The following is a 12,566-nucleotide window of genomic DNA, read 5'->3' on the forward strand; positions in this document are numbered from 1 at the left end:
TACTACATAGGAATGTTCAAGATTAACAATTTTGAGTCCGGGCCTTTCAGCCTTGGCTGGCCTCAAACTCGCTGTAGATGACCTTGGACTCTGGATCCTGAGCACTGGGACTGGGCTTCTGACACCATGCTCAGCTAATACAACTTTCTTGTAGCAGTATTTTTCTCCCATGCCTGTGAAAAATAAGTGCACTTACCTATGTAGCTGAGTAAGACAGGAAGAAATATCAATCCATGAGTGGCTCCAAGCAAGACCATGGCTAAGTACATCCTGAAGTAAAATATCTCAAAAATTTGAGATTTGGCAAAGGCCAACACTACAATCCCTCCAAATTTTGTAAGCGTGATTCCACTGAATACCTGAAGAGGTAGAAATGACCTGTTAGCGCTGTCACACAAACCTGTCTGAGCATCGGCGTCCAAAGGGCTGTGGGGCAGCTGCAGAACTCCAGAGACACCGCTTTCTACCTACAATGGTTTGGCCTACTGCTCTGTTTGCACGTATTTTCTGAGGATGTTTCAGTGCAAATGTGTGGGGGCCGGAGGCTGACTTTGGGTGTCTTCCTCAGTGGCTCCTCACCTTATGTGCTGAGACAATCTCTGAAATTGGAGCTCAGATGGCTGGACTGGCTGGCTAGTGAACTCCAGGGATCCACCCCACCCCACCCCCCATCTATCAGGGCTGGTGTTACTGATGTATACCACCGCGCCCACCTCCTTATGTGAGTGCTGGGATTCAAACTCAGGTCCTCATGCTTGTGTGGCAAACACCTCACTGGCTGAGCCATCTCAGCCCTGGAGAAAAATCTTAGAAAAGGTCAGAAGGTAGTTGTGGATATGTTTTCCTAGAAAACGGTCTTCTACCTTCAACTATAGAGGCCTTGGCTTTTTGGTTAAAATCATGCAGTATCTGAACCAAGACACATTCTTTATGGAAACTAAATGTAAAAAGATTACGGTGTGGGTAGGGGGGTGGGCAACATGCATGTGAACTCAGAGGGCAACTTTGTGGAGTCATCTCTCACTTCCCATTATCTTTTCATGTGGGTTTTGGAGATCAAAACCAGGCTTGCAGAAGCTCCTTTGACCTGCTGAGCTATCTTGCTGGTCTGGGAAGTATTCTAAGTATCTGATGTTGCAAAGCAAAGGCTTAAGTTTTCAATCTACTAATATTTTCTACAGAAGCAAAGTGACTGATGGGGGCACAGGGATAAAGAGCTGGATCAAAGACCTCTAGGCATCAACTCCAAGACAGCTCAGTGGGCTCAGCAACTTAGGAAATCCTTGCTGTCACCACATAGTGCTGGCTTCCAGCTCTCCCAGGTCTAAATTTCCTAAATGTCCTGTTTAAGCCATCCAGTTGCCTACAGGAGACCACACAAGGACAATTCGGAGGAACTACGGGTCTGTTCCTGATGTAGCTAGCTATTTAGTGAACTGAAATTTTGTTGCTGCCATTTAAGGAATGGATCCAAATTCTGCTTTTACCTAGTCAGTTTGTGTGTCTTCTGAGAAGCAGCCAGTCTCTGAATGGCACCCCTGTTGCAGGCCCCATCTCTCCTGGTGCCTAGCATACTCACAGAACTACCCATGTGGGCCAGTGCCTCTTCCGCTCTGCTCGCTCGGCTCCCTTTGGTGCTCATCGTGAATGCTCTTGTTATATGGCTGCAGAACTCCACAGAAATGCCACAGCTCTGAAATAAAGCATTCCTGTGAGCACAGATCTTTTTCAGCTGAAAATTCCCCCAACTACAGCAGGAAACTCTGAAGTCCTCTGGGCACTACCCAGAGCTCCACTTAACTATAGCATCTTGGCTTTGATGGACTTTTCTGGAAATTTTCTAAGGTTACCTATTCTTCCCACTGTGCCGGCACACTCCTTCTTTGTGTTAACACTCTGAAGGTGTTCTTACCTGAATGTTTACCTTTCATTAATACTTTTCAAGCCCATGTCTTCAATACTTTCTTCTTGTTGTTGCTTTTCGGGACAGGGTTTCCCCATGTAATCTGGCTGTCCTGAAACTTGCTCTGTAGACCAGGCTAGTCTTAAACTCAGATCTACCTGCCTCTGCCTCTCGAGTGCTGGGATTAAAGGTGTGCACCACCATGCCTGAATACATCTTCAATACTTTCTAACTCTCTGGCAACTCTATGGGAAGCCTTACAGAATAACCCAGTAAGTAAAACTCAGATGTCTTGATGTCATTAGGCTTTTAGGTTTTCAGTCAGAAGCTCATTTAGTTCTGGCTGACCTCAAATGGACTGGGTAGCTAAGGGAGGACTTTGAACTTCTGACCTTCTTACTCTGCCTCGCCAGTGTTGGGGCTACAGGTAGGACTCCAGAGCTTTGTAATGCTGGGGCCTGAACTCAGGATTCATCATCCCGTGCAAGCATTCTACCAAATTGAATTACCCCAGCCTTTGTTTTTCGTTTCTGAGACAGGATCTCAACTTGTAGTCCAGGCTGGTCTGGAACTCACTGTGTGGTTGAGGCTGGCCTCTAACTTGCAAGAGTCCTATCTCAGCCTCTTGAATGCTGGGATTATAAGTGTGTGCCATCACACCAGCTCACATAGCTTTGTCGCCCTTTCTGAATGGAGACAGTGCACCCACACTAGGTCATAGAACCGCATTTTCACATCACAGCACTATGAACCACCCTATCACTACAGCTGCAAAGAGAAGGAGAGAAGATTGCAGCCTTGAACCTGCAAGCCGCCTGCCTCAGCCACCTCAGCGCTGGGATTGCCCAGCTTCAGAGACTGTTAGTGAGCTTCTGCTCCAGATGTTCTCAGTGCTCCCCCAGTGCCAGCCTGACTAAAGTACTCATCCCATCTTTCCTGTGCACTAAGAGCAAAAGGCAGCCACAGCATTCCAGGCCCCCTCGGAACTTATATGAAACCCAAGGAACAATTTATGCAAGGTCACAGGAGCTAGGGATGAAGTCAGAGTAGAGCAGAACTCACCATCACCAAGTTGACCAAGGAAACAGCATTCAGACTGATGCCCCACAGCCACATAACACCGAACATGTTGACCAGGATCATGGCTATGGTGATACACATGATGACTGCAGACCACAGCTCACAGCCCAGAACCACCAAGGTCACCAGAAATATGGAGCCCAGAGACACACTCAGGTTAAAGATGGTGTCGTCAATAATGGTCAGGTACTGTTCATAGAAGACGTAGAACACACTAGGGAGGAGAGTATCTGGTTAGAGCTTGCACTCCTGGGGTCATCCCTCTCTACCCTGTAAAGTGAGGAGACTGCTGAAAAGGTGACAGATACCCCAAGAAACCACCTGAGATTGGCACGATGCACCGAGAGCCCCCTAACTATCTTCAATAGCCACTGACATCCGGAGAACGACCGGAAACTAACTGCAAACAGGTGCTTACATACAGTTTTCACTTGTGAGACTAATCCCTGCTGCCTTATAAACACTCCCGAAGAATTTCATTGGCTGTTAGGAGAAGAAACAGATGATCCAGGGCTGCTCTGAGAACCACCTGGGCTGAGACACTGTTAGCCCAGCTCCACCTGAGAATTAGGACATGTACTCCAAACGGTCACACAGAGCGGCCGCCATTCTTCAACTGAGATCACGTTACTGCTTGAGAAAAGCAATCATTTATTTGCTCCACCTTCCTTATTTTTCAAGGAAAAAGCAGCAGCAGCAACTAGAAAATAAAAAACCCCAGCAAATGAAAAGTCTATCAAAACACTCTCCTGGCTGCTGAGCAGGCAGAGGTCCCTGCCAGCTGCTGACTGCATGACTGGCATGTACCTGTGTCCCTGCTCTGTGTTACTTCATGTATCTCTTTGGGCTGGGTCAGCACACTAAATCCGGTGTCCGTGGTCCCCAGAGCATAGCAGATGCTCCAGATCTTGGCCTTGCTCACCCCAAATGCCCCACATACACCACTCTTGGCTAAGAATAAAGCAGGTGTCAGAATGAGAGCCAGGGCTCTGCAATCCCACCCCCACCTCACCCCCAAATAGCCCTCCCTTCCTCCCTCCCTGCATTACCTGTACGGGAAACACGCGGTAGGCACTCCCCTTAGATCTCATGGTTTCTGTGATGTTACTGGCTACAAGCTGGGCCTTTTTCATGGCATCAATATAGTCAGCAGAGGTCTTCAGTACAGTGTGGTAGGTCATGAAGTAAGTGGCCCCAACATAAGTGTCATCTCCGATGATGTTAACAGCTGAAGCGTAAGCAGCATGTCCCCTGAGGTAGAGCCAGGGGTGTCAGAAAGGCTGTGGTTTATAGTAGAAGGGTAGGACATGAGCACTCTGGGTGACCTCCCTCAGAGGTCAGATGGATGAAGGAGGCTCTGCCTTATATCCTACTGTTGCGGTTTCTGTGGTGCACAGCCGCTGCTGTTTCCCCATCTGGTTCCCCTCAAAACCAAACACCATGCAGAGCTGACCTGATACTGCTGTGATGGGGAAAAGGAGCAAGACCTGGACTCGAACCCACCATGCCAGAGTCCCTCACCTCAGCCCCAACAGCCCCTCTGTGAATGGGCTTACAGCACATGCCCGCAGGCTGGGAGTGTGGAATGGGTCAAGGCCAGTGAAGTGTTTGGCATGACACTACACGGAGGTACTCCTTTGGATATTACTTTCTAACTGAATTGCAAAAAACTCCCATGCTCTGGAAGAAAATTCCAGAATAACCTCAATAATCACAAGCAAAGCAAATTCTTCTCTTACTTTTTAGAGGTAGTCTTTGCCAGAACTAGCAGAAATCTCAAAACCAGACATGACACACACAAGTAAGAAGACTGTTCAAATGTGATTCTTATAAAAATGAAGCACATCACGTGAGCTGCATCACACACATGTGGTATTCAGCTTTCACCTACAAAAGCTTCCAAATCAATCCTCTTATCTTTACTTTTTCTGGACCAGACAAGGGCCCACATGTTCCTGTTCATGTGGATAATGGGCACTGTGGTAGTTTGATTGTAACTGGCCCCTGTAAGCTCACAGGGAGTAGCACAATTAGAAGGTATTGGCTTTGTTGGGGGAAGTGTGTCACTGTGGAGGTGGGATTTGAAGTCTCCTATGCTCAAGACACTGCCCAGTGTCTGAGTTCTCTTCCTGCTGCCGGCAGATCAAAGATCTAGAACTCTCAGCTCCTTCTCCAGTACCATGTCTGCCTATATGTCATCATGTACCACCATGATAATGGACTAAACTTCTGAAACTGTAAGCCAGCCCAATTAATGTTTTCCTTTATAAGAGTTGCCAATGTCATGGTGTCTTTTCACAGTAATAGGCTCCCAAAATAAAACAGAAGTAGGTACCAGGGACTGTTGTTGTGATGGGCCTGACCATGCTTTTGTTTGGAAGAATTTAGACTTTGGGACAGGAAATCAGTGGTATATTTTAAGTGATGTTTAATGGGCCATACTAGTAGGAGCATGGAAGACAGTGGTTCTGAGGGTGATTTGAATTGTGGGGGCCTGGCTCAAGAGGTTTCAGAGGAGAAGAATGGCCTAGAGATTGTTGTTGTGATATTTTGGTGAAGAATGTCTTTTGCCCTTGCCTGAAAAGTCTGCCTGAGGCTAAAGTGAAGAGTTTGGGTTAATTGCATTGGCTAATGAAATCTCAAAACAACCTAGTAACCTCTGTTGTGTGGTTACTAGTGTTAACTCTAAAGATGATTTATAATGAAAAACAGCAAGCTGAGCAAGGAAAAATCAAAATGTACAATTTTAAGAGAAAAAGGCCACCAGGAAGTAGAATGGAGCTAAGTCCTGTGTTCAAGGAGTTAAACAGATTGAGAAATGAAATAAAGGGAGTTGTGACTTCAGGGCAGGATCCCACCCAGCTAAGTTTCCTACTTGTGAAAAGTAACTAAAGAAAAAGTTTTAGAGCCTGGTATGGTGATGCATATTTTTAATCCCAGCACTCAGGAGGCAGAGGCAAGTGGGTCTCCAAGTTTGAGGCCAGCCTGGTCTACAGATAGAGTTCCAGGACAGCCAAGCTTAGGCAGTGAAGGAAACCATGGAAAACAGAAAGCTGGTGAAGATGGAATTGAACAAGTGGACCGTGTTCCAGCCCCAGCAAACAGCAGAACGTGGCGGTTTTGGCCACATGGTTCTGGCTTTAGAGTCAAGGATGGAAGAAATGGGTTATGGAATCTTTCTCCATGACCAAGAAAGGCTGCTGAGGCCACATGCATGTCAGGGGTGTCTCTGAATGGAGACCTACAGAGGCCACTGTGTGAAGCTTTGAAGGTGAAGCCTGGATTGCCTTGGAGACCCCAAGATGTTGTAGATGCCAGAGCTGTGGGGTAACTGCCGAGGAGAGCTGCTCACAGGGCGTGGAACCAGTCTAAGAGAAAGAAGTGTGCTGCAGTCAACAAAGCTGAAAGGAGCTGGAGATCTGGAGAGTGTTTTGACATCACACGGAGATGGAGAGTTTGGAGTTTGCTGTGGGATGTCGTTCTGTATGCTGTGAATGTGAATTCCACAGGATACAGAGAGAAGTGACCTAGAGACTCTAGGCCTACAGGCTGAAGATGATGTCCCAACACTGCACACGAACTTTAGGTGACTGTCCAGGCAGCCATCTGTCTCTGTCATTCTAAATTTTTGGAATTTGCTTACAATGCACTTCCTGTTTACTTAGGTAATATTATATCCTTCTGGGTCTTGAATGTAGTTGAAGACTAGATAGTTATAATTATAGTTTTCCTTAGACATGATAAGAGATAAATTAGATATGAAACTTTGGACTCACAAATATAGGATAGAATATTTTCTTTAATTTTGCCAAATACAAATAGACTAGATATTGTAACCATAATTGTTGCTTGATAACTGTTTTGTTATATGTAATTTTACTATGTTAAAGTTAAAACTTTCCTTTTTCATTAGACAGAAAAGGGGAAGTGCTGTGGGATGTTCTGTATGCTGTGAATATGTGTTGCTCTGATTGGTTAACAAATAAAACGCTGATTGGCCAGTAGCCAGGCAGGAAGTATAGGCAGGGCAAGCAGACAAGGAGAATTCTGGGAAGAGGAAGGCTGAGTCAGGAGTTGCCAGCCAGACACAGAGGAGGCAAGATGACAAGGCAGAACTGAAAAAAAGGTACCAAGCCACGTGGCTAAACATAGATAAGAATTATGGGTTAAATTAAGTGTAAGAGCTAGTCAGTAATAATCCTGAGCTAATGGCCGAGCAGTTATAATTAATATAAGCCTCTGTGTGTTTACTTGGGGAACACGAATGGGAGAGATTTGTCCTGACTGCCAGCTGGCCGGGACACAGGAAATCTGACTACAGGAGTTTGCCCAGCTGGTCTTGCTTTGGTCCAGTATTTCCTCAATATGCTCCATTTCCTATGTTTTGGATTTTTTTCATTCATTCATTCATTCACTCATTCATTTATTCTATAATCAGCTTGATACAATACAGATTCTTATCCTAATAGTGAAATGTTTCACTGAGGCTTGCCCAGTGATTGAGTAAAACCAAAACTTATTATAAGCCAGTCATTCTCCCTGGAGCTGTGGGTCGCACTCTGATTATCCTTTGCTTTACATCTAGTATCCACTTATGAGTGAGTACATACCATGTTTGTCCTTCTGGGTTTGGGTTACCTCACTCAGGATGATATTTTCTAGTTCCATCCATTTGCCTGCAAATTTCATGCTGTCATTGTTTTTCTCTGCTGAGTAGTACTCCATTGTGTATATGTACTACATTTTCTATATCCATTCTTCAGTTGACGGGCATCTAGGTTGTTTCCAGGTTCTGGCTATTACAAATAGTGCTGCTATGAACACAGTTGAGCATGTATCTTTGTGGTATGGTTGGGTCTTGAGGTAGATCGATTCCCAATTTTCTGAGAAACAACCATACTGATTTCCACAGTGGTTGTACAAGTTTACACTACCACCAACAGTGGAGGAGTGTTTCCTTATCCTGTGTCATTATATGTTGGAAGTATGTGATCTGATTTTTCATTTTGATTTTATGGGAGGTTTCAGTTAAGAGATTGCATGAATCTTGGAAGAGACTTGGAACTTTAGATTTTTAAATATGTTTGAAACTATTATAGATTATGGGAACTTCTTGAAGTTGGACTAAATGATTTTTGCATTATGATATTGTTAAAAGCCTATGGGAGCCAGGGAGTGGAATGTGGTAGTTAGAATGTAATGGCCCCATAAGCACGTAAAGAGCGGCACTATTAGGAGGTGTGGCTTTGTTGGAGGAAGTGTGTCACTGTGGGGGCGTGCTTTAAGGTCTTCTGTGCTCAAGCTATGCCCAGTGTGGACAGTCTCATTCTGCTGCCTGGTGATCAAGATGTAGAACTCTCTGCTCCTTCTCCAGCACCATGTCTGCCTGCACACTGCCATGTCCCACCAAGATGATAATGGACTGAAACTGTAAGCCAGTCCCAATTAAATGTTTTCATTTATAAGAGTTGCTGTGTTCATGGTGTCTCTTCACAGCAATAGAAACCCTAACTAGGACAGGTGGTCTGGCTGGCTGAGGATTCAGACAGCTCACACTTTCACATGGCTTGGATAGCAGGGATTATTAGAACCTAAACCTTAAACTGTGGCAACATTACCAAAGCAGAGATGCTGTTCCTTAAGCCCACTGGCACAATGGAACTGCCATGGGCCTCTCACTCTCCAGTGTGTCCACCCTGGCCTCTGCTCCTTCATGATATGCATAAAAATCTGCCTCCATCCACATACCCAGGGTCAGGACAGGAACCACAGCATGGCAAATGAGTGCCCAGTGAGGATTAGATCTGCTGAAAATTGATGAGTTTTCTTTAAATGGGGTCTCTGCTTTTACAGGACTAAGACAGGGTAGAGAAGAGGCCCTTTCCCACAAGCCTACTCATCCAGACTCTGTTTCCTATTTCAATTAAAGCTACTGTGGATGCTTATCTGACAGGGCTCTGCAGCACTTACCCTTTGCCACACTTGGGGTTGGGGTTATCGGAAAGGAACATGGGCAAGAATTCCATGAACTCTTTCCCCTGAGGCCTCTGTTTGCCCTCTGGAGTCAGAGGTCTGCAGCGGACACAGGTTGGGTCAATCACTGGCAAAAGAGGAGAGCCAATCATTAGAAAAATGAGCCTCAAGATTTAAACAAAAACAACAGCAACAACAAACACTTAAGATGAGGTACAATGTTCTCCCACACCCTTCCTTCCTTCAGAAGTTTTAGCTCTATGTGATTTCATAGTGCAATAAATGTCAGACCCACGTCATTTCATCAAACCATCCAGCAAACCCTCCTGAAGGAGGTGCCCTGTTCTGAGGACACCAAACAGTACAGGACTCTCACACTTCCATGGAGGAAATTAATGTGGTCTGCACAAGATGAGAGCCTGATGGGGACCTGGGTGTCCTGGATCTGCAGTCCTGAGCCAGGGTATGAGCGTGCATGGCTGAGGAGGAGGATACTGACAAAGGGAAGGAGATGCAGCCCCAACACGGACAATGGGCACAAACTGAGGCAAATGAAATGGTTAAGAGATGCTACCATTTTTCTGAAATAAAAAAAAAAAAAAGGAAGGCTCTAGAAAAGGAGATCAAAGTACCAGAGGCGTTGCAAAACTGGTGGGTGGCATTGTGGAGTCTGCAGCAGGAGGACTGTGGTGTGATCCAGTCAAAGTAATCGTCAATCCAGGACGAGGGGGCGAAGCCTATGCGGGTGCTGAGAAAAGGAGAAATGACTGACTTGCTTGGGACTTCCTGGAAGCTTCAGTTCCTGCTCTCCCATTTGGCACTGCTGCATTGGTGTGACTGAACACAAACCTGCAAGATGATACGTGGCCAACGAGCCTGCTCTATGCACATGAAACTTGGTCTAACAGACTTTTTGAAATACAACAACAAAAAGCAACTTTCCCAAGAAAATCTGGTTGGTTTTTTTTTGGTTTTTCGAGACAGGGTTTCTCTGTGTAGCTTTGCGCATTTCCTGGAACTCACTCTGTAGACCAGGCTGGCCTTGAACTCACAGAGATCTGACTGGCTTTGCCTCCCAAGTGCTGGGATTAAAGGCGTGCGCCACCACCGCCTGGCAAAGATCTGTTTTTAGTGAGAAATTTCAAGGCTGAGTTGATTCTGGCCAAGAGTTCCTCCTTTGGCCTATCTGTGCTAAAGGACCAAAGCTGGACATGGTGTCGCACATCTGGTCTGCAGCCCTAACTCCCAGGAGCCTGAGATGGGGCAAGCTCCAAGTTCAAGACCAGCCTGGGCTACACAGGAAGACCCTATCTCCAAATAAACACAACAGAGAGAAAGAAGTACAAAGGACCAGGCAGCCCTGATACTGACTAGGCGTCCAGCTCGGCTGCGTTAAATATCTGCTGTACCAGGGAGTCATTGTCACAGCCCATGCCGCCGCACACCATGCTCTGCCCTCTGTGGGTAGTGTAGTTATGACCTTCCTCCAGGACAAAGTACACGGGCGGGCCCGAGTGCAGGTACTGCCCGAGCGATTTGAAATAATCGATCACGTAGGAATCCTGAAAGAAGACCAGAGAAGAGAGAGTACGTTCGGAGGGAACTAAAGGAGATGGAGACCACTAAGATAAAGGGGAGCCCCAGCCGCCAACTTCGACTCATGGTTCTCTTCCCCAGGTCCCAGTGTGCACTGCTGCTAAGCCCCAACCAGAGGGGACCTCATGAGGTGACCTCAGGAGACTGCCTGCTCCATCCCTAAGGCTACGCCATGAAGAACAGTGTGAGTTCATAGGGCCAGTGCCCACTCCAGCAGAGCCCTAGACTTCACTAACGCCCCTTACATGATCTGCATTCAGAAGCAGGCATTAACACCCACACATGCTCTGAAAGCTACTCCTCATCAGCTAAAAGAAGAGAAAGCGCCTTACATTTGGCATTGAGAGAGACTGATCCAATCCGATTTCTACTTTGTTCACGACGGCAATACTGAATGACAGAACACCCACAAATGCGGCTACCTGGGAGGAAAAGCAAATGGCAAGACACCAATTGCTAACACAATAATAAACTGAAGAACGGAAATAAAACATTACAAAGGACATGATACTGTTTTCTTTTAGGTAGTATGAGAATTTGAACCCATGCCTTGCCTAACTCTACCACTGAAGTAGATTCCCAGTCCAAAGCCAGACTCTGCTAGAGTAAGATAGAAAATCCAAGGACAGCCCAGTGGTGGTGGCTCACACCTTTAATCCCAGCACTCGGAGGCAGAGGCAGGCGGATCTCTGAGTTTGAGGCCAGCCTGGGCTACAGAGCGAGTTCCAGGACACAGAGAAACCCCATCTCGAAAAACAAAAACAAACAAGCCGCAGCAAGGACCCCACTACATGCTATTTGCCTTTGTATTTCGGCGGTGTGTTAACAGTGACTGGAATCGCCATCCAGGCCTCTCAGAAGGCGTGTGGCACACCTGTGGAGGGAGAGAAGCCAGAGAGAAACCACAGAAAGTCTGTACCACAACTGGTCGCAGCCAGTCCTTCATCAGAAGGGGGGCAAAGGAGTTCTTGAAGAAGCGGAACAGGAAGCTCTCGGAGGCCTGGACGCCTCTTCCGTCGTCAGCGCCTCTGACACAGCACAGGATGTCCAGCCGATTTTTCTGAGGGTGCAGAGAAGACGAGGCTATGGAAAGACCCTTGACATGACCTAGACTTTAGACTCACACATATCCTGGATCTCACCTCTTGCCTCTTAATATCTAGGCCCAAGAGGCTCACAAAGCAGGTAATCTGAAGGAGGAAGTCGATGAGGACTGCCATGCCCGCAAACAGAGAGAAGGTGTGGACAGCTGGCATCGAGGACAGTGCCCCTGCAGGGAGAGGAAGCCACTGTCACACCACTTAGAGGACTGCAGCTCTCGGGACCATGCCGCCATGCACATATGCTATTTCCTCTTGACCCACACAATACGGATCATTTTAGGATTAAAAATATTTTTAATAGGTTGTCAGTATTTAATAGTGGAATAAGATTTAAACAAAAATCTAGATTCACCATATTATTTAGGGGTAAAAAAAAAAAAAATCAAAGTTTGTGATGCTGGGCTGGCCACATGATCCTAGAAACAAACATCTGCCTCTTTAGACGGGACGTGTGCCGTCCTGAGGGTCCCAAAGCAAATGGTAAAGTGTGCTAAGGAGGCTGATGTGAGGCACCATCTCAGCTGCTGCCACAGACACATTTGCACTGCTTTTCTTAAAAGAAAGGTGAAATGCTATTTCCCTGCTGCACCCGTGCAGTGGGTTTCCAAAGCATTCTCTCTGTAGAAATGAAGAGCAACAAGGAGCCAGCATGAAAGCTCGTCACCTAAACTAGCCTACAATGGCCCGTGGAAGAGCTGGCGGTCATGTGGGCACTGTGGCCTGTGACCTCAGACAATGTGAGGACTGTCTTCTCAGCATAGACTTCCAGCCTCGTCCAGCCTCTGCAAGGACCGACTCAGTTTCTCTTTCTACACTTTGGAAATGGGCCAGGCAGGCAGCATCACTACTCAGTGATGGCTCTGCACCAAGGACTCCCTGAGGAACCAGCTCATTCTGGCTCCTTGTACTGA

At 46.6% G+C, this 12,566-nt stretch overlaps 1 protein-coding gene across 2 annotated transcripts in view; it reads right to left on the bottom strand.

Moving 5' to 3' along the window:
* Npc1 (NPC intracellular cholesterol transporter 1) overlaps nt 1-12,566 on the bottom strand; it is a 58,171-nt gene that overhangs the window by 1,331 nt on the left and 44,274 nt on the right. The window contains exons 15-25 of one of the 2 annotated variants that reach the window (XM_036205051.1): nt 11,695-11,822; nt 11,472-11,612; nt 10,885-10,974; nt 10,328-10,518; nt 9,589-9,704; nt 8,954-9,083; nt 4,039-4,234; nt 3,558-3,562; nt 2,966-3,197; nt 1,580-1,693; nt 197-359 (exon numbers count right to left, since the gene is read on the bottom strand). In XM_036205051.1, the coding sequence (XP_036060944.1) occupies nt 197-359; nt 1,580-1,693; nt 2,966-3,197; nt 3,558-3,562; nt 4,039-4,234; nt 8,954-9,083; nt 9,589-9,704; nt 10,328-10,518; nt 10,885-10,974; nt 11,472-11,612; nt 11,695-11,822 (1,506 nt within the window). Of the gene's footprint in view, nt 1-196; nt 360-1,579; nt 1,694-2,965; nt 3,198-3,557; nt 3,563-4,032; nt 4,235-8,953; nt 9,084-9,588; nt 9,705-10,327; nt 10,519-10,884; nt 10,975-11,471; nt 11,613-11,694; nt 11,823-12,566 lie in introns of those variants that run through there. The other variant, XM_036205050.1, reaches the window with a different exon arrangement.

This window comes from Onychomys torridus, chromosome 13, assembly GCF_903995425.1.
Source record: "Onychomys torridus chromosome 13, mOncTor1.1, whole genome shotgun sequence".
Classification (NCBI taxonomy): Eukaryota; Metazoa; Chordata; class Mammalia; order Rodentia; family Cricetidae; genus Onychomys; species Onychomys torridus.